The sequence below is a fragment of the Larimichthys crocea genome, chromosome VII, assembly GCF_000972845.2.
Source record: "Larimichthys crocea isolate SSNF chromosome VII, L_crocea_2.0, whole genome shotgun sequence".
Classification (NCBI taxonomy): domain Eukaryota; kingdom Metazoa; phylum Chordata; class Actinopteri; family Sciaenidae; genus Larimichthys; species Larimichthys crocea.
Window position 1 is genome coordinate 1,298,218 of NC_040017.1, and position 22,051 is coordinate 1,320,268.

Consider the following 22,051-nt stretch of genomic DNA (forward strand, 5'->3'; position numbering starts at 1 on the left):
ATATCAGATCTTGTTGATTACAAACATGTCAAAACATTTTGTTTGTCACATAGATCTCACTGATTTGGAAAAGGTTGGAAAAGTCTGGCTGTGCAAAGAGGAACAAACAGTTCCCCACCATGGCATCCTTAACATCTCACACCAGATGTTGAAAGCTCTGCTCACCTAAGACTGAGGAGCCATGGTCCCAGCTGAGGTCTTGCGCTCATTGCCACACAGACAGGATGTGTACTGGTCACCAGAGAGGGGGTGAGGGTGTAATCTAAGGAGGGTGCTGGAGTCACAGTGATCTGTTGAATGGAGATACAGAGCAGCTTTAGCAGCTCAACTCAAAACCCAACCACTTAAGTTCTGTTGTACATCCATGAGTTTAGATTTATTGGTGTCGGAAACATGTAAAAAGGAGATCATCAGAAAATATGAAGACTATTCAGGAGTGAATCATCTTAAAGGTTTAACAACTGGGCTGACGAGTAAGAGGACAGGCCTGTCTGTGGGAAGTATTCAGGTGGAACAATGCAGTGTTTCTCTTGGGAAACCAGGCAATGCAAAAGCTTTTCCTCACTGATTGCTCCATCCACTTTGAGGCGCTCCCTCCTTGCTTTCACCACCGACCGGGAGCGCCAGAGCTTGCGGCCACCGCCGAATTGGGCTCGTGACTCTCCACTTTTTCCTCTCTCCACGGACTTAAAGCTGCCCTCATGATGACATTTGACCCAGTGTCTACGGACCCGAGAGAAGGCCAGGGAGCTGGGAGCGGTCTGACACAGGCGAGGACTCGGTGTTCGACTACGCATCCGCTTTTCGCACCCTGGCGGCGGAGAGCGGCTGGCAATAACGCCGCCCTGTCGACGTGTTCCTGAACCTGGCTGGAACGTACATCCAGGAGCTACTGTTGCCGCGGACCTGCCTGCAGACCTGGACCCGTCATCGCTCTCTCTGCCATCCGGACCGGACAACACCGGGTTCGCGAGCTCCGGGCAAACCACGGAGTGGTTCTACACCGGAGAGGGACTCCACGCCTTCCAAGCCCCCGGACAGGCAGGGCTTCCGTTATCCCACCGCCAGTGCACGCAATCCCTCTTCCGCCGCCAGGGAGGAGGCGCCCATGCAGCTTGGGCAGTTCGAGGCTGACGCCGGAGGAGCGACGAGACGCAGCAGGAGGGGTCAGCTGCTTTTACTGCGGCAAAACGAATCACCCTCGTCGCGCCTGTTCCGCCTCGAGAAAGCCACGGGGGTGAGTCAACCTCCAGCCACAAGGCCCATCGTCCCCCCCCAAAACGCACGACTAAACACCAGTTAAGGTTAAATGCACCCACGCCACTACCACCCCACTCGAGCGCTCATTAGACTCAGGGGCCATTGGAATGAAAGCTTGAGACTGGGGGTTGCGGAGAACGATAGGCCTCAGGGCTGAACTTTTGGATACTAAGCCCATCCATGCTAGAGCACTAAATTGGACAGGAAACTTTTCCACCATCACACACATCACAGAGTCTCTCCAGCTCCGCATCAATAGACACACAGAACACATACGTTTTTTCTTATTAAAAAGCCTTTCATACTCTGATTCTGGGACATCCATGGCTCCTCAGTCACAACCCTCACATTGATTGGGGCAACTGGAATCCATTATGGGCTGGGGAAGGGTTTTTACAACTCATGGCATAACCACACCGTCGCCGAGTGATGACGGCGCATGATTAAACTTGTGACTGTGAATCCCAATGCAGACCCTGAATACCCAGACCTGAGCTCCGTACCTTCTGCTACCAGCACCTTAAAGAGGTATTTAACAAAACAAGGCTCTCTCATTCTCCTCATCGACCATACGATTGTGCCATTGATCTTATTCAGGCTCCACCATTCCCAAAGGCCGCCTGTACGCGGTCTCTGGGCCGGAGAAGGAGGCCATGAGGGAGTTATTTGTAACCTCCCTGAGGCTGGACTGATTCGCCCCTTTTCTTCACTGCCGGAGCTGGGGTTCTTCTTTGTGGGAAAAAAAGACGGTTCTCTAAGACCATGCATTGACTACAGCCCACTTAATGACATAACCATAAGAACCGCTATCCACTTCCCCTTATGTCATCTGTTTTTTTTTGACCAGCTCCAACAGGCCCAGATCTTCACCAAGTTGGATCTTCGCAACGCTTATCACCTGGTGCGTATAGAGAGGGGTGACGAGTGGAAGACTGGGTTTAATACTCCTAGCGGTCACTACGAGTACATGGTCATGCCCATTTGGTCTCACTAATGCTCCGGCCGTATTCCAGGCCATGATAACGATGTGCTGAGAGACTTCTCGACCATTCGTGTATGTATACTTGGACGATTCTCTTATATACTTATCTACTCCCCTGACCTGACTACCCACCAAGACCACGTAACCCAAGTATTAAGAGACTGCTTGAAAATAAGCTCTATGTCAAGGCTGAAAAAAGTGAATTCCATGCCGACACTGTCTCCTTCCTGGGCTTCATCGTAGCCCCTGGAAGAGTGCAGATGGACCCGGCTAAAATTAGCGCTGTGGTCGATTGGCCCACACCTGATAGCCGCAAAAAGGTTCAGCAGTTCCTTGGGTTTGCTAACTTTTACAGGCGGTTCATCAGAGGCTTTAGCGCAATAGCTGCTCCTCTCCATGCCTTACCTCCACAAAGGTGCAGTTCCGCTGGTCTCCAGAAGCTGATGCTGCCTTCGAGATCTCAAACATCGATTTACCTCGGCCCCCATCCTCACCCTGCCAGATCCTCGACGTCAGTTCGTGGTAGAGGTGGACGCCTCTAACGAGGGGAGTAGGCCATCCTTTCACAGCGGTCAGAGCAGGATGGTATGATGCACCTTGTCTTTCCTGTCACGGCGACTACCAAGGCGGAGCGGAACTACGACGTTGGAAACGGGAGTTGCTGGCGGTCAAGCTAGCTTTGGAGGAGTGGAGACACTGGCCGAGGGGGGGACCATCCATTCATTGTCTGGACAGATCACAAAAACCTAGAGTACATCAAGACAGCTAAAAGACTCAAATTCTCGCCAGGCCAGGGGGGCGCTACTTTTAAACCGATTCTCCTTTTTCTCTCTCAACAGGCCAGGGTCCCGAAACGTCAAGCCAGACGCACTATCTCGTCTCTTCGACCCTGAGCCTGTTGCCAAGGATCCAAAATGATCCTCCCACTTCATGGTGGTTGGAGCGCTGACCTGGCAAATAGAAAAGAGGTTAAGCAGGCTAATGGTGAGGCTCCGTCACCTAGGGGTGTCCAGAGAATCGTTTGTTTGTCCGGTTGATAATGCGCCCACAGGTGATCCACTGGGCCCACACCTCGCTGCTTTCCTGCCATCCGGAGTCAGAAGAACGATGTTCGCCATCTCCGGAGGTTTCGGTGGCCCTCCATGGAGCCGGAGGTCCGGGAGTACGTAGAGGCATGTCGGTTGCGCCCGGAACAAGACGTCCTCCGGGTCCCGCATGGGTCTCCTGCAGCCACTTCCCACCCCTCCAGACCGTGGTCCGACATCTCGATGACTTCGTCACGGGGCTCCGGTCTCTCAAGGCAACACCACTGTCCTTACAGTGGTGGACAGGTTCTCCAAGATGGCTAGATCATTGCTTTGCCAAACTGCCCTCCGCCAAAGAAACGGCGGAGATCATGAGGATCAATGTTTTCAGATTCACGGATTCCCAAAACTTGGTCAGACCGGGGCCCCAGTTCATCTCCAGGTTCTGGAGGGAGTTCTGTCGACTCATCGGAGCCAAAACCAGCCTGACCTCGGGTTATCACCCGGAGGCCAACGGCCAGACCGAACGCCTCAATCAACAACTGGAAACCGGCCTCCGGTGTCTGGTCTCTCAAATCCCTCGACATGGAGCAAACACCTGGGTCTGGGTCGAGTATGCCCACAACCTACTGCCCACCTCGGCCACAGGTATTTCACCGTTCAAATGTGTATTGGTTACCGCCTCCTGTATTCGCAACAACGAGCGGGAGGTCTGTGCCCTCCGCCCATGCCATGGTTCGCCGCTGCCACCGCATCTGGGCAGCCGCCAAGCAGGTTTTAATTCGCCAAGGGGACTGGGTCAAGAAGACTGCAGACCGCAAGAGCGACCCGCCCCAGCTTACCAGCCAGGACAGAGAGTGTGGCTTTCCCAAGGATCCCACCTTAAAGTGCCTTCCAAGAAGCTGGCACCGCGGTTCGTGGGTCCGTTCCGATCACCAAGCTCATCGGCCCTGCAGCAGTTCGCCTTCGCCTGCCCCGATCCCTCCGTGTTCACCCGACCTTCCACGTAAGCCGGATCAAGCCCGCCAAGGAGAGTCCGATGGTCCCAGCCGCCGCCCCTCCGCCGCCCCCAGAAGTGATAGACGGCGGTCCGGTATACAAGGTCAGGCGGTTACTGGCAGTTCGCAACCGGGGCCGGATAAACAGTATCTGGTGGACTGGGTAGGAATGGGTCCTGAGGAGAGGCAGTGGGTCCCGTCTCGTCATACCTAGACTCTACCCTCATCACAGACTTCACAGGGACCACCCTGACCAGCCTGGGCCGTCAGGAGTCGGCCCTGGGGGGGGGGGGGTACTGTCACACGCGTGAGGTCAAGTTGGGTTTTTGTCATGTCTTGTCATTTCCTGTTTTATTTTGAAAAGAACTCTCCTCTCGTTTCAGGTCACTGCCTCCTCGTGTGTCACCGGTCTGATTGTCTTCCCCGCCCTGATTGTCTCCACCTGTTCCCCATTACTTGTGTATATATTGTCTGCGTCTCCCTTGTCTTGTGCCAAAGTGTTCGCCTTCATAGCGTACACCAAAGCCTTTTTTCCATAGCCCATAGTCACAGCGTCATAGCTCTAGTGTTCTTTTGTTTTCTCCTCGTATGAGTGATTTTCTGTGGTACTTCTTAGTCTAGCCTTTTTGTTTCTTGTACTAGCCTGGAGTGTTTTCAGCCTCGTTTGAGCGCCTTTAGTAATGTTTCATAGCCTTTTTGTTTTTCCTCGTTGAGAGTGTTTTTGATTTTGTTATCTTTATTTAGAGTATTTCAGTGTTTTTTCCTCTTGGAGTGATTTTTGTTTCCTTAGTTTAGGCCCTTTTCATAGCCTCACTCAGTCGAGGATTTGTTTTCGCCTGAATAAAACAGCGTCTGCCTAACTCTGCATCTGAGTCCTCATTTGAGTCCCGGCCTGACAGAAAGACTAGTTTACCGAGGACAGAGAGTGAAGCACGGGCAGATCCTTCAATCATGTTCTCAGGGAGTTGTATGTTTATTTCCTCTGTCAAAGCTTCTCCTGTGTACAAGACAGAGAACAAACATCAAGCAGAGATCAGTGATAAAACAAAAATGTTATTAATGGAATATCATATGAGAGACAGAGTGCCACAAATAGTTCTATAGTTAAATTCAGTTAACTGTTACCTGCAACTAATGAATGTTTCTATCACCATTCGACTCCTCCTAATGTCTTGCCCCATCCGGCCAAACCATACTGACCTTTGGACAGAGCAGCCAGTTGTGGGTCTTTGTCAGCTCAGTTCCCTCAGCCTGAGAGGGAAGAAAATAATGTGTGAAATGGCAAAAATGCTGGTTAAAAGACCTACTTTTTCCTTGTCATCTTGTACCAACCTTTACGATGCAGATCGGTGTACCACGTCAAATACGACCTCTGTCTGGCACACTAACAATCCATTGTCACATGAAGCTTGGGACGCCACAGCTTCAGCGGTCACAGACACATTCACCACTCCTAAAAAAGGTCAACACACACAACGTGAAATACATAGTGATGGAAAAGTCTGGCTGTGCAAAGAGGAACAACAGTTCCCCAGCATGGCATCCTTTAACATCTCACACCAAGAGTGTGAAAGCTCGATGCTCACTAAGACTGAGGGAGCCATGGTCCAGCTGAGGGTCTTGCGCTCATTGCCACACAGACAGGATGTGTACTGGTCACCAGAGAGGGGGGTGAGGGTGTAATCTAAGGAGGGTGCTGGAGTCACAGTGATCTGTTGAATGGAGATACAGAGCAGCTTTAGCAGCTCAACTCAAAACCCAACCACTTAAGTTTCGGTTGTACACCATGAGTTTAGATTTATTGGTGTCGGAAACATGTAAAAAGGAGATCATCAGAAAATATGAAGACTATTCAGGAGTGAATCATCTGTGTTCATCTATTCTTGTCCAAACATAAAGAAGTCTTAAAGGTTAAACAACTGGGCTGACGAGTAAGAGGACAGGCCTGTCTGTGGGAAGTATTCAGGGGGAACAATTTCATGCAAAAAGAGATTTTGTCACATCCAGTCCCTGCTCCACCTACTCCAGTCTCCCAGTTTCCCGCTTTATGTTTGTCACGCCCTAATCACCTGTGTATTTAATCCTTGTTTTCCCTTCCCCAGTGCCAGATTGTCATGTACCATGTGTCCTACTTCCACGCGTTTCCCAGTGTGCTTTCGGTTTTGACCTTGTGTTTTTGGACCCTGCCTTGCCTTACCTTTTGGATTGTTTGCCTGCCTTATCTGACTGATCTCCTCTGTACCAAACCCTGGATTGTAATTAAAGACTGGTTACCTCCCCTATCTGCCTCCCGAGTCCTGCAGTTGAGTCCTGTGTCCGTGCCTTGTAACAGATTTGATGGATATAGGGTCTTAATCCCACATCCATAATCTATGTTTTGTCCTGATATTTAGGATATTTATTTTTATGTTCCAGTTCAGTTATTCAGAGACACAGGGAGAACATCCAAACTCCACACAGAAAGGTTCCAGTTGGCTGGCAGATTCAAACCCACAACACGGTGACAATGCTAACCAGTGCTCCACGGTGCCGTCACAGCATTAGAATTAGCATGAAGACAATGTCAGGCTTAAACACAAATGACAGTAACAGGATGGTCGGTTTCATAGAGCTTGAAACAAGGCTTTCCCATAGACAACCAGTGAAGTATTCAAGTCAACTTTATCTACAGTCATTACCATGATGCAGCTGGACAGGTAGTTGAAGACAGTTGCCTTCAGTTCAAAGTGCTCCCCCCGGATGATGGAGTAGGGCAGGCTGAGCTCGAGGAAGAACGGCTGGAAGACTGTGATCTCTTTACGAGGGGCCAAGCCAAAACCCTGAGGGGACAAACAGAAAGCCTCCGTCTCCCAGGTGGTGATTGTGTCTGGGACAGTGACAGGCACATCCTTCGCACCAGATGCTCTAGATCAACAGATACACACAAATATATTGAGTGAGCTGGAAATACATGGTTACATAATTCAGATTACTCAAAGAAAAACAACAAATAAAAGAAAAACAGACTTACTGTGATTTTAAATGTCCTGTGTAAATTTCTTCTACACACAAAGTCAGAAACTCAAAACTTGTAGTAACATAAAGTTCAATGTTACTGATGAAATTCAATCAAAATAAAATATTTCTCATGAAAAATAAGTCTAATCCTGAACATGATGCACAGTAGTCCAGATTACTTTTTTCCAATACACAATCATAACAGAAAACATCTGTAAAATACATTTTCCAAATGTCCTAAAAACAAAACTTAGTTGTTAGTGCAATCAGGATCAATAAAAGTATTAGTCTTAGTTAATTATTTTAGTGTCATATTATTTGTGCAGAGAGACAGCAGGAAGTCAAAGAGAAAAACTCCAATTCAAATGTTCTATAGGACAAAAATGCACTTAAAAACATCATATAAATATTTATGACAGAAGCTCACCCAACTTCTATCAGGTCCCATATCCAGGTCTCAGGGAAGAAACTGCGGACTGTAACTACTGGTGGAGGAGGAGGAGGATAATGTCCGACACCCGCACCAGTACCCCCATATCCATATATTCCGGGAAAACGCTGATATTCGACAACTTAGTAAGTAACCAGAGAATATTTTATTAGAAGATGAGGGCAGTAATGACACAGAGAGAGGTAAATATTGAGTGTTGCTTCATACAGCAAAAATGAAAAATAAGTCACCATAGTTTCGTTGAGAATGATATTCTCTTCCTTTGAACTTGACACATGAAGGCACTCGGATCAACAAGTTTGTTGCCATCTTCAGCCCTACATTCTAAATAATCCAACAACATACAGGCATCAAAAGTTAACTAACTTGAATTAAATAACATATATTCATATGATATTTAAATAATGAATTATGTTTTGTGGTACCTTGAAAACTGTATGAGGATCATCTTCATCACGGGGGTATGGCAGAACATATCTTCTCTGCCTCACATTCAAACATTCGCTGGGATCTTCAACTTCATATGGAGTATGAGATATTTTTCTGACAGGCAACAAGTCAAATATCTGGAAAGAAAGTTATGGTTCACGGCTATAAACATTTTTTTTAAATATATGACAACAGGAAGTCTTGCTCCTCTCTTTTATCATTCAGGTAAAGTATAGCTGTCAAAACAGTCACTTCGTCTGTAAGGTATACTTGTACAGTGTTACACCACAAACATGATCAAAACTTTTTCATATGGCATTTTCAATACAGAATGCATTGCAACTGGTTGAAAATAACAATAAGATTATGCAGAGGGCATGTAAATGATATATACATCTAATTGTAGTTGATTCCAGCAGTTACCTTGTCAGCATTCAGAGTCTCCCCAGGCTCTTTGATGAGGACGCTCTGATCGACAGCGCTCACACCGCACAGAGAGTCTGGCTGGGCGGTCATCTGCATGGTGGTCTCCTCTCCTGGAACAGCTGAGGATGGAGAAAACTCCAGTGACACCTGAAAAATACAGAATAGACACATCACAACATCTGGTGTTTAGTGGTATAAGATGAGAACCTATGGTCACCTTCCTCTCACACTCACCTTATGACCAAAACATTTCTCAGTGGAGAAGTCAGCACTGCTGGCGATCACAGTCTCACTGGGGAGGACGACATAAGCCACAACCTGGACTACTGGTGCTGTCTCTGCAGACACTTTCAACTTAAAGGACACCTCACCCTCAGTCACTGAAACAACAGATCAGATGTTACTGGACAATAATCACATTCACAGATCAATAAAAATGCAGTTCATAGATCAGTCGATCATGCTGACTTAAAGGGTTATTTTAAGTTTTTTTATTTTATTTTATTTTGCCCACCTAACTTATCTTGCACTTCAAACTGTTTGAGTCCTTGCATGACAATGGCTCCTCTGGATAAGACCTGGGAAATGTGACAGAAAAGTACACAAAGACTGAGAATGTGTGAATGTAACAGTGAAACCTAATTTCATTTAAACAACAGATCACAGCACTGTCTGCTGTTCTGGTGTGTGGTTATTTGTCATTCCATTCAGTATTTATTTCAGTATTTTAGCAGTAAAGAGTCATTTCCTGTATCAGTGTCAAGTAGGGTTAGCCACTGAACAGATATCAATGATTTGATATGATATGATTTTCAAAAACACCTTTGCTGTGTCCATATTTCTGAAAGAAAACAGGTGACAGGCTGTTAAATAGTTCTTCCACCACTCACCAGATACATGACATCCACAGAGCCCTGGGCCTCTCCAACTACATTGTATTGGACAGAGATGACTTCATCACTGTCACATGGAAGTGGTTTATCCTTCTTCTTCACTTGAAGGGAGCTGACAGGTTTAACATCCGGAGAGGGAGGTTGAGCCAAAGACAATGTGTGATGTCCACTGTCATAGTGTGGAGTTCTATAAGTACGGTAGTCCCATGTGGGTTTGTTGGAAACCTGGATTATTTAAAAGAAACATTATTTCCTAGACACAAGACAATTTTGAAAAGTGAGGTTAGTCTTTACTTCCAAAGCAAATGTTTAGCTATAGAACTAATAAACAGTTCCAATATGGCCACTAGTTACTATAACTAACTATAGTGGCATCTTGAATGATGAAATTTTGTAGTTTTAGTTCTGCCTCTCTTACGTGGAGCTTGATGTCCCCATTGAGGTCAGCTGTGCTAAATGAGAAAGATGCAACACCATTGCTGTCTGTTGTGAGGTTCTGTAGCAGATGTGATGACCGCCTTTTACCTTTAAACAGGTACACTGGCATGTCAGGAATGGGGGTGTCATTGTAAAAGATGGCTTTAACCTGCGGAAGCAAAACGTTGTATCACTGACAATGCACATAGCTCCATTTGCACTGAATCACACTGAAGAAGTAAAGACCACATGGACTTACTTTTCCCTCCACATTTGATCCTTTGTCATAAATCTTGGGTGTGTCAATGAAGGACAGCTTTCCAACAACATAAGAAATCGAAATCATCTTCTCTTGTGGATGTGAAATACCTGTTCAAGAAGCCTCATGTTACAACTAGGTGTATTCCATGTTATATATATTCAATAACATAAGATATTATAGGACTTGCCTGTCCCCTCCTCCTCCACTTTGGTCTTCACATGCAGTGAATCTTGTAAAACCTTTTGGTCAAGTTTTGTGAAAGTGGACATCTTTAAGATAAAAGTGGCACATCCGTTTTTATCCGTCTGTAAAGTTCAATAAAAATAAGATCAAATGAAATGAAAAGGTTAATTTCAAACCTTACATCAATTTTAATTTATCATTCAAATGTAAACAGGTCATAATATTTTCCAGCTATTTCACAACTTTCATGTTTTTTCAGTATTAACAGTTCAAGAGTGAAAGTTATGGAAACACATTCAAACACACACATTATAATGTTCATTTAACTTACACTGATAGAGTTTTGACGATTAGATCAACAGCAGGGACAATAAATAAGTTACATGAGAAACTTTAAACCCACATCAGAATATTTGATATTCATTTTTCACGGAATGCATGGCACCTTCATCTTTCATTTACAATTTTATTCAAATTTATTGGTTGCGATTGCTTAGGTCCATAAGTTGCTCGCTCCTCACTTTGTACAGTGTTACATTGATAGACTTGTTCGGGAGCTGCCGACTCTCACATAATAGTAGTAGTACATAGTGAGACTCGTGCAATTAACCTTTTCACATGCTCTCACGCCACATGTCCATTAACCTGCAGATTCATATTTGTCGCTTTCCTCCTGATCGTCTGAAATGCTGCATGGTGCTGCTGGTCTGTCTCTCTGCTGTCTGTGTCCTGTCCATCTCTTATTACTAGTGTCTCTTACTGCTCTGGACATGTTTACATTGGAGTCCATTGAAAGCTCAGTGCGTCTCATATAAACCTTGCTCCTTGTGCGTCTGTATGAGACACTGAAGGGTGTGACAAAGTGTTGGATTTGACGAGCTGGGAACAAGAACAGGTTGGTTGACTTTCTCTGTAGTATATTTGTGTAAACAGCTTCATTCAGCAGCTCTTCTGGCACTCCCCTCTGATGTGTTCCTAAATATAATTCTATATTTTTATAAATAGAATTGTACGTGACAAATCTAAAGTCAAATAAAAATGAAGCCTCAAAGCTTCTCCCTCATTGATCATACAGGACCTCTGGATAATATTTCATTTAGCTGAAACTGTCAGAAGTTGAACTGTCTTTATAGTCATCAGTAAATATTCAGTTAACATGTGACCGCAGCACCTCTGAGATAGTAAAAATCAAACTAATCCAAACAAAATAGTTCAGATAAGAACTTGTTCCCTCTCTTCTATTTCTAGGCTGATTTCCTACTTTATTTGTTTTCTGGATTAAATTATCCTGCAGGATTCAAAGTCTGCGCACTATCTGTTCACATAATGTTTCTGTTTGTCAAAGTAAGAAATTTAATGCTTATTCATTGTTGTTGTATGCATGCACATGTTCAGGGCCACTTGAAGCTGAGGGCCAACCCTGTCTACAACCCTGCTCTATTTACTTTAATAGACTTTCTAAACTGAAAATTTATATGAATGCAGAATCTGTAGGTGAGGGACAACATTCTGACATCGAAAGCCGAGTAGCATTGACCGATCACATCTGAGTGATCTTTGGTTATATGTGGGCACACAGTATGTGTGAAGAGTGAATTTAATATAGCTCTTATCTTGTAAAGGAAGTGTTCAAATGAGGTGAACCTTCATCCATTATGTAAAATAAGATGTGGACCACAGTCTTGAACGGTTGTTAAAACAAAAGCATGATGACATTTTACCCAAACAACATGATTAAACAGTTTAGCTCCAGTATTTCAGTATTAGTTAACACAATATATACATAGTGTATTCACACAGGTCTACTTTTATATTCATATGATTTCAGATTAGGCTGTTGCTATGACAACTGTACCTGCTTTGTCTCCTTGACGCATAGGGCAGTAATCTCAGGACCTCCCTCTGGATTGTCAGGTGTGACCCTAATTGGATTATATCGATACTGAAGAGGTCTGCACACCTCGACTTCAACAGTGCCAGGCACAGACTGTCCGTATGTATACCTTATTAGATGGACATAGAACATCGTGTTGTTGAAAAGGAGACATTCACTCACCAAACTGGACCTATTTTAGGTGACTTAGAGCGTAATGAGTCAATGAGAAAGGTCTTTTACGTACTTTGCACATACTTCAGCTTTGATTTCTTCCTGCTCAATAAATACTTCATCAGCTGAATTTATTTTTACATCAAATTTGGGCAAAACTGGGGACAAAAATGATTGTTAGCATTCTTGCTTCATCAGTGGATTGAAATGGATGATAACAAAAATAAACCATAATTTACCATATTTCTCCACCTTGAAGCTATGATACAGTTTAACTTCACCAATCGACACAATAACCTGGTAGCTTCCCTCACGGGCCTCAGAGTTCAAGGAGTAAGACAGCTGCAATATTTTACCATTGGATGTTTCATTCAACCACTGTCCAATCCTGTTTTGGGCAGAATCCTGTTAAATGAAGTGAAATCAAATTATGACAGAAATATGAGAGAGAACATGTGCATGCCAAACAGAAATACATTCCATACATTCAAATACATCATTTTTTAAACGTGTTTTTAATTTTGTAAAATAAATCAATATATAAAACCTGTACAAATGATTGTGATCTTGAAATCACAGTCAGACATTATTATATTGGGGTAAGTTTAGTCTTGAGGTTACACTAAAATGTTAGGATTAGACTCTGTGTGTCACAAGGTTAATTTGCTGAATTTACATCGATGTCACCTTACCTCAATTTCAGTGATATCGTACTGCAAAAAAAAGAAAGAGAAGCGATTTGTTAAAAGACAAGTTAGTTTATATTGTGGTCATCACACAGTGTCCTAATGAGTGCTAAAAAAAAAATCAATGATTTTGTGATGAGCGGTCAAAGCTCTGATGAACAGTGTAACAGGAAAAAAGATTTTCCACAGTATCTGTCATCGTATTTTTTTTATTTATGGGAAATTATCACTTCAAAATTTCTGCAACAGATGTTACAAAATGAGAAACTAGAGTTCCAGTTTGACAGATCTATTGCAGCATCAGTACATACAAGGTTACCTAATGGGGCACTGGCTGTACCATTGACCCAGAGCTTCACCAGCAGCACATTGATTAGAAACACAACTCTGATTAAACAACGCATATGTCAATCACCCATTTCAGTGAGTTTATTATGTAACTGACTCCACTACATGATGTGTATATTGTGTTGTCACTAAAATGTAGTTTATAAGTAAAATTAGAGACATCCTGATTCCAACCTGAGTGCTTAAATATTAGTTGTCAACAGTAGTTTAACCAAATGTCACTAAATATTGATTAAAAATGTTTCTGACACACTGAAAGAACAGACATAACCACTGAGTCTGACACAGTACTCCAGAGTTCCACTACAGAAACACTTAATCCAGAGTTCTAATCTTGAAGTTCCTGATTCAAAACTGTATTATAACGCCTGAAATTGTCATGAAGAGATCAGCTGGAGTGAAGAGTCTGCACATTGTTAAAGTTGTTGGGATTATGGAAAGACCAAAGTTTGTACAGTGGTGTAACATAGTGTACTTTGGCTGAGCTCTAACACCAGCTGCAGAGATCACATAACCCTTTTATTTTGAAATACCATTCAATTACAGGTTACTCACAAATTTAACAGCTGCTGCTGTTGTTAATTTTGTGATCCATTAAATCAGACCTATCTTTAGGATCAGCTCAGGACACCTCTAAATGAGATCTAAAAGACAGTCCAAACACTCACCAGCTGATTGACAGGTCTGAACTTTGTGTCCATTGTGATGACTCTGAAGTGCACTGAGAGAAATGTGAGAAAGGTTTTCATGAAGCTTTCACTGTTAAACAGTCGACTAACAAATGACATCATTGCTATCAACTGTTACATTAGATAAGGTTAGAATAATACACTAGAACATTTCTAAAGAAATTTTGAATGTGCCTGACTCTGGCCCTGTGGCACCCATACATCAGTAGCTGTCAGCATGTGTGTACTTGTGTCTGTTAATGAGAGAGTTTTACAAAGTCTTTTATTTTGAAGGGACTCTTATTTTGAAAGACTTTTGTCTAGAATAATGCATCATTGGGCTTTTCATTTGTACTGTCTGTTCTGACACATGCACAATTTATATCTCACTACCTGCAAGAGCTAAATTTGTGCAGTCTAGGCTAGCTTTACAACTGCCAGCTTACTGAAATATCATGTGTCATGTTAGTTAGTCAGAGCTGACATGTATCTATACATGTGAAGCATTTAGCAAAAAAAACATTTTTAGAAAGCAAAGATACATATTTATCTATAAACAGTAATTTTACCGGTTTCTAGTACATATAGATGTCCACAAATGTTTTGTAAAGGGGAAACCTGTCTACATATGGTGCCATATTTGAAGGTTACCTGTTTGTCCAGGCAGGTAGATTGGTTTATCAGTTTGGATGAATGTCATTGGTTTATAGACTCTGATCATGACTCTCCTGACTTCTGTTGAGTGAAATGTATCGCCTCGTACGTCCACTTCAAACTTCTGCACCACTTCCTTCTGCACTAAAGGAACCTGTGACAGAAAGATTGTTTGTAGACACCAAGAGAACCATTAACAACTCTGACTGAAAAAAGTCTTCATTTTATTTATTTGAACTGTTAAACCTAAAATTACAAATAAATGCTGCATTACAAAACCATTTGTCGACTTATACTATTGTAACTGGATTTATATTTTGTGTTTCAAAATGTGTGGGTGTCCCATTAAGCTCCTATTAAGTTTTCCCAGCTGAGGGAATGTTGTACACACATTTCCAGAGAATGCTGATGGAAATGAGAAAATTATTCAAAGTCCAAAACTGACCTTAAATGGAACACAAGTGTGAAACTCTTCATTGGACGTCTTCTGGAGGAGGGTTGTGTTCTCATCTTGAGACATCAAAGTGACAGTCATGACCAATGTCTCCTTGGGCTGCAGGAGACTTGCACAGAATTTGGTCTCAGCTCCAGCTTCAAGAATCGCAGGAATGGCTACCATGTACTGCCTACAGATAAACACAGACACACAGCAGACACCTCACTGGATATAACATGGAAGAAACTTTAACCTATAAGTTAATGCATCATAAAGTCATCATAAAGTCATGTAAATGCACCGACACACATTATTATTATTCTGTTAGACAGCACAGGTAAAAACTTACGGTCCTGCCACTGCTTGACCCACAGACATCCAACTCAAGAAGACACAAAGTGTCCATGTCCACATGTGGATCCCAGGACGACCCATGACTGACTGAGATGAGTCTCAGAGTCAGCAGCTGTTAAATAAACTCTGCTACTAATCTTTTGGCCTTTCACCCATATGACACAAATACACTCATCATTTCTGGGTATCCTTTAAGTGAATCATTTACAGCATAGACAAAGGCAAATCCTGATGTATAGATGGTTGGCATGAATCAGAATTTAAATTAAACTGTGAAATTATTGTCAAATCTACAATTTCATTTATTTTATTCCATGTTTTGTGTCTTCATTGAGATTAGTCCAGACTAATTCGGTCAAAGTTTTGAGATTGATGTTGACACTTCAAGAGGTGTTTCTTAGGGTTTAAATAATAAAGGTAAACCAAACTTTGGCACTAGATGAAAATCCTTTCCCCTGGTGCCACATGTAATTCACAACAGTGTTGCTGTAATCCTGACTGGGCTTTTATAACATCTGAAAATACAACTCAACTCTGCTGTTAAAATCCTAAATAAGTTAATGAATGGATTTAAATCCAGATGGCCTGTAGCTCTGTTCCAGTAGGAAAGTGGTCAGTCTGTTGGAGAGGCTTCTGTGACCTCCGAGTTCTGCAACAGTTACCTTTAAACTGCGTGGGATGTTTGTTTTAAACAGTGATTATTCTGAGTACACCATTTTCTAGCAAACATACATGTGGACTGTGTGGTCTTCCTGAAATAATGATGACAGGTTTCCAACACACTCAACTGCAACACTCACACATCTGGCCAATATTTGTGCATTGCTGTCCTCAAGGACAGAGGCAAGAGACACACCTTTGAGGACAACAATGTTGAATGTAGGGCTGTCAAATTAACACGTTCATTTTAATTAACTATTTATAGAGAAAATAACATGATTAAGAAAAATAACGCAGATTAATCAGGCTGCATCCACTAGTGGAATTAGGCAACTTCAGCCCACTCTCCAGCACAGTAGGCGGTAATGCTCATTGCCATCCGCCATTAGATAAAAGAAGAAGAATCAGCTGTTTGGTACCTGCTGGCATGGACATATATACATAGACGCGCATTGACTGCTGCCGCCACTCGCAGGTCCACTCGCTCCTACAGCGCATTACAATTATAGAGGAATGGTGTTTCTACACAATAAAAGTCATCATAAATCGCTCAGTTGTCAAGCAATTTTCACAAGGTTTATTTGTCAAATGACAGACGAACAGACAGACAGACAGACAGACAGACAGACAGACAGACATTTTTGAGTGGCTCCTCTGAGGACTCAGACTTTCTTGCATGCTGCAGGACACAGAGGAGAACTTTGTTCCTCGTGGCTGTCCAGCTCCTAAACTCCCACCACCCTCGATGGGTATCATCATCTCTATGAATAAAGTGATTTGATTGATTCCAAATATTCAAACTAAACAGGTTCTTTGAAATACCAGAGGGTTAAGTGGCAGAACTTTGAAATATTCAAGGAAAGAACAAAAACATTCTGCCCAGAAAACTATTCGGAAGAGTATTTACAAGCCTTTTATGAATTGGAGCTAAAACCCCTGAAGGAGAACTGTTTTGCACAGTTTCTTTCTTGTGCTGATACTCTGGTATTTGAGTGAGTTAAGTTTTACAATGTGGTGCAGCCTAATTTTGAGGAACACAGACACCACTAGTTTCAGTAGGTAAGAATGGTGGTTGTCAATGCCAGATTGTGTGTCTCCAGTATGTTCCGAGCAAAAACACAATCTGTGCCAATCTCCTCACGGACCACATGCATGACCACTGACACCTTAGGAGCTTGCCCTGAGTGGACCTGGCCAGTGCTGCTCTCCCCACCTTGGACTGTGCCTTCTGATGGAATCATCAGCCCATCATTATTTTTGAGCACAAGTAGGTGGTAGCTCTCATCATGTGAAAAGGGTACGCCGTCTGTCACCAGGATGGCACAGCACATGTCGCAAGAAAAATTTTTTTAGAACCTGACTAGCCACAAACCCTGCAATGTAGACCAGAGCATTGTCCACAAGACCACCAAAGTGCATAGGAAGGTAGCTGTGGTCACACACGAGGGCTGCAAAGTTAACAGACGGGGGAGGGAGTTCTTCTGCAGTTTCGGCAGAGGACATCTCGACAGCAGACAGAGACACCGTGTCATCCTGTGCTGCCACGTTGCCTAGCCCACTTATTGAGACACCACACCAGACCATCAGACACCGGAAGAAGGGCAGAGGGATTGTTGTTTCAGCCCCCTTAAGGAATAACACACACCCAAGTTAAATTTTTTTTAGAGACAGCTGAAGAGTGACAGGAAATGTGGGGGGAGAGAGATGGGGAATGACATGCAGGAAACAGCCACAGGTCGGATTCGAATCCTTGGCTTCTGCAGCAAAGACTGAGCCTTAGTACATGGGGTGGCTGCTCTACCAACTGAGCTAAACACCACCCCCTTAGCTGGCTGTAAGGCTGTAAAAGGTGAACAAACCTGATGCTCTGCGAACCAATCTGATGCTCTGATTAAATTAAAGAGAAGCTCCAAGTGATCTTGGCTGAACTGGTAGGTGCAGACATACCGCTGGACTTGGAGCAGCTCAGGAATCATCAGCATGTCAATGTTGATGACAAATCCGATGACCAGGGCCGGTCCTAGCTATGGGCAATGTGGGCGGCCGCCCCGGGCGCATTCTCCGTGGGGGGCGCACGAACGCCCGAAAAAGCAAAAAACCTCGGTCATTTTCGAATCCGCTCATTAAGTTAGCGGAGCGGGCGCCCCGGGAGCGGGGTGTTGACAAGGCAGAGGGGGGCGTCGGACAGACCGATGGGGGCGCACGCATCCAGGGGCGCACGGCGCAACCAGGGGCGCACGGGCGGCCGTTAGGGCGCACAAGAAAATGTTCGCCTCCGGGGGGGGCTTCGCCCAGGGCGCAAATGTGGCCAGGACCGGCGCTGCACACAACCATGGACAACCAACCATGACAAACTCCAAATGCTGTGGGGAGAGATGAGCTTCCAAAATGTTTTATGCCCTTGTGTAGGGTGTAGGCTATCAGCTATAAGCTGTGGTTGAGCAGCACCTAGGCAAAGATCCTCACACGAAGACAGGAGGTCACACTCTGGTCCCTAACACAAACATATGACAGAAAACAGAAACAGAAAATGGCTGGCCGCTGACATTTCCAGCTGAAGGATTTGAACATTTGTTGCTAAAGGATGAACATTTTCTGTTTTTAACATATTTTGGACTCTCATGAGATTTCCTGGAGCACCACCCATGGACAAAATGTCTTTGCACATAAGAGATCTCATAATTTATCAAGCATTTTGCCATAAAATTGAACCCTTTTGATTTGAATTGTATTTTCTTTGCGCTCTGCAAACATAACATTTTTAGGCCAAAAGAATTTAAATCATATTAACTGACTTGGAAATGAACTGAACTGAATCAAATTAAATTGAGTTGAAATTAACTGACAGACCGAATCAGTGTTGTAAATCCTATTATCTTTTTTAATATCCATTCAGAATGTAATGTCATATTGTGAAAATACGCTGTGCTCCTGCTCATAGTGCATCAGAAAGGAACATCAGTATTTATTATTTAAGTGATCATTGCTTTAACATTGTTCAAAGCTTTCCATTGTTTCAGGCTTCAAAGCTGAATGTTGCCCAGCGATTTAGGATATTATGTTTGACCTACTCTAAACAATACAGGGTGATCATCCAATAAATTCTCACATAAACATTGCAGTTAAACTTCTGCTACAAAGTAATGCTCTCTAAACTTTTTTTTTCTTTCATGATGATAAAAGAATTACGTTGGAGTTACAACCTGCACAGCTGGATCTTATGCTTGTCCACATTTTTATATCACTATTTTTTTGTTGCGGTAGCTTGCTGGCTATGGGGGAAGATGACCCCATGCTTAATCCTGCCATCTGATTGACTGACTCTCCAGTTGGATGAAATGGGCACAGTGGGCAAACTAAACACCATTTTATTGAGGAATGTATATGGATGTAAAAATGTATTTACTAACATGCTGTGCAAATTTTCAATAAAATTTTACATTTCATTGATGATCAGCCTTATATTAAGATGAACTTTTGTGGTTGCATTGTGCTCCATTCAAAAGTTCTCATGAAGTTTCTTGTGCACCTACATTTGTGTTAATTTTTCCATAACACTGTGATACGTGCAACCTCTACATAGGTTAATTACTGTTTGACATTTTACTTCCACTGGATAGTTTCACACCAGAGAGCAACAGGAAACGTGGGCAGAGAGGGACAAAGGTCCCTAAACAGGCATTACAATTATAGCAGAATGGTTGGTTCTCTACACAATAAAGTCATCATAAATCGCTCAGGGTTGTCAAGGCAATTTTCACAAGTTTATTTGTCCACATGGAACAGACGAACAGACAGACAGACAGACAGACAGACAGAAGACATTTTGAGTGGCTCCTCTGAGGACTCAGACTTTCTTGCATGCTGCATGACACAGAGGAGAACTTTGTTCCCCCTCGTGGCTGTCCAGCTCCAAACTCCCCCACCCTCGATGGTATCATACATCTCTATGAATAAAGTGATTTGATTGATCCAAATATTCCAACTAAACAGGTTCTTTGAAAATACCAGAGGGTTAAGTGGCAGAACTTTTGAAATATTCAAGGAAAGAACAAAAACATTCGGCCCGCCCGAGGGCGGATTCTCCGTGGGGGCCACGATACGCCCGAAAAAGCAAAAAACCTCGGGGGGGGGGGGGGGGGGGGGGGTGGTTGGTGTTCGCCAGGGCGCAAACCTGGACTGGACCCTGAGGAACCGATCGTCCGTGCCGTCATGAAATGCACGAGCGGTCCTGACTAGTGATCCTCGCGACATTTTGGGACCTAACGTAAATGTTCCTCGTTAAAACTTTATTCCTCCGATTGTTACTTAATATGGAAGCAGCAAAGTAGACCATACTATCCGAGAAGGACACTGAAAGAAGGTAAACTGATTTTTGCCACCATGATCCATCAGAGTGGAAAACAGCAAAAGGTGACAGAGATAGCACAGTCAAGATCTCTTGCTTATGGTGGCATCCATTGTGGGTAAACTGTACTGTCACGTAGGGTGGTGAGTGGGGAAGTGCAGGTATGAGCCCAGACGCAGGAATTAACAAAACTTGCTTCAATAATGGCTGGAAAACCAGGAAAAAACACTAACAGCAAAAATCCACAAAGGCAAAAAAACACAGGAGACAAAACCGAGAAAAAAACAGAACAGGGACGGATACTCACAGTCATTTATGTACTTATTTTCCAGCAGGGGGTCTGGGGGTCCTCCCCCAGAAAATTTTGTATTTCTAGATGCAATTTCATGCATTCTAGTCAATTTTAGGGTGACTTGCTAGACATGCAAATCCTAAATCCCATCTGATTAATAGCTTGCATTCTCAGTTGCATGGTCTGACTCTGCACAAGACAATACTATTATCAAAAGAAACAATAACCACTATGGACATCATGTCATTCACATCTTTTTAAACATATTTGTAAAAACATTTTAAATATCTTATTTGTGAATGTGCTCAAATATTTTTTTAAACCCAACTTTGTGTATGTTTTTAACATCTTTGTGTGTTTTAAAACAATTTTAAATAACATTAAACACATTTTTGTTAAAAAACATCTTCACTAAAAAAACACAATTTAAGGAGGAGGAAAGAAGACTTCGAGTTTTAAGACGACGCGATGTTTGAAACAAGCGGTATTAAGAATATGAAGCAGCAGGTAGCAGCTCGCGGTGCTGCTAAGGCTAAAACAACACAGAGTGTGGAGATTGACACCTGTCACCTGCGACCAATCAGATTCAGGAGAATCTATTAGTACCGCCCACATTCACCTTTGAACCCACAAATGACGATCCAGAAGGAAGTAAACCCAAGGGTATATCGCAGCAAGAGGTCTCACTTCACTGTCAAAGCCTCTTTGTCTGTATGAACAACCAGGAGCTTCATGACTGATTCAAACTAAAGCAGAGACATAGCAGGGGACATTAGCAGTGTTTCTTCGCGCTGGACATACTGTGTCGTTTTTGTGATTTTGTTGCTACTCTTTGGGACTAGCTCACCGAGTTTTCATCGCACAGTGATGAGACACATATCTTGTAAGATATATTTTTTTTTTTCCCCCGCCGCGCCTCCCTTGAAGTCCTCTGGCGCCCCCCAAGGGAGGCGCGCCCCACACTTTGGAAACCGCTACATAAGAAGGGATGACATTAGAAGAGGGATGATTTTGACCATTTTTCCCCACAGGGGGGATGCCATCCCCCCCCATCTCCCTCAACTCGAGTACTGACTATAAATGTTTACTCCTTATGTCAGCACCAAACCAACGATGTAATTTCTAATGCTGATGTTTACAGTACTAATGTGTGTAACACTGTTACTGTGATGATATATATATATATATATAGATATATATATAATAATATATATATATATAGATATATATAATAG

General features: G+C 43.3%; 1 protein-coding gene and 1 long non-coding RNA gene across 3 annotated transcripts in view; both read right to left on the reverse strand.

Moving 5' to 3' along the window:
• LOC113746161 (uncharacterized) overlaps positions 1 to 5,563 on the reverse strand; it is a 6,858-nt gene extending 1,295 nt beyond the window's left edge. Inside the window, exons 1-2 of one of the 2 annotated variants that reach the window (XR_003462642.1) lie at positions 5,466 to 5,563; positions 5,179 to 5,262 (exon numbers count right to left, since the gene is read on the reverse strand). This is a non-coding gene — a long non-coding RNA (uncharacterized LOC113746161). The other variant, XR_003462641.1, reaches the window with a different exon arrangement.
• Positions 5,564 to 5,690: 127 nt separating this feature from the next.
• On the reverse strand, positions 5,691 to 15,624 carry LOC109140727 (alpha-2-macroglobulin-like). Its single transcript, XM_027280275.1, has 21 exons — positions 15,512 to 15,624; positions 15,172 to 15,352; positions 14,724 to 14,880; positions 14,073 to 14,125; positions 13,063 to 13,083; positions 12,610 to 12,775; positions 12,444 to 12,528; positions 12,179 to 12,326; positions 10,328 to 10,445; positions 10,138 to 10,247; positions 9,880 to 10,047; positions 9,459 to 9,686; positions 9,083 to 9,146; positions 8,803 to 8,948; positions 8,566 to 8,715; positions 8,139 to 8,279; positions 7,944 to 8,037; positions 7,690 to 7,834; positions 6,944 to 7,169; positions 5,826 to 5,977; positions 5,691 to 5,718 (listed from the first exon to the last, which is right to left on the reverse strand). Exons 1-21 carry the CDS (start codon positions 15,595 to 15,597, stop codon positions 5,691 to 5,693), a joined length of 2,667 nt encoding a protein of 888 aa, XP_027136076.1. The 5' UTR covers positions 15,598 to 15,624.
• Positions 15,625 to 22,051: the final 6,427 nt, after the last annotated feature.

Excerpts from the sequence above, each read along its gene's own strand:
- LOC109140727 (XM_027280275.1), bottom strand. The coding sequence starts at position 15,597 with ATGGGTCGTCCTGGGATCCACATGTGGACATGGACACTTTGTGTCTTC. Across the intron at positions 10,048-10,137 it reads GATCAAATGTGGAGGGAAAA|GTTAAAGCCATCTTTTACAA; the intron begins GTAAGTCCATGT and ends TTGCTTCCGCAG. Across the intron at positions 8,949-9,082 it reads TGAAGTGCAAGATAAGTTAG|TGACTGAGGGTGAGGTGTCC; the intron begins GTGGGCAAAATA and ends CTGTTGTTTCAG.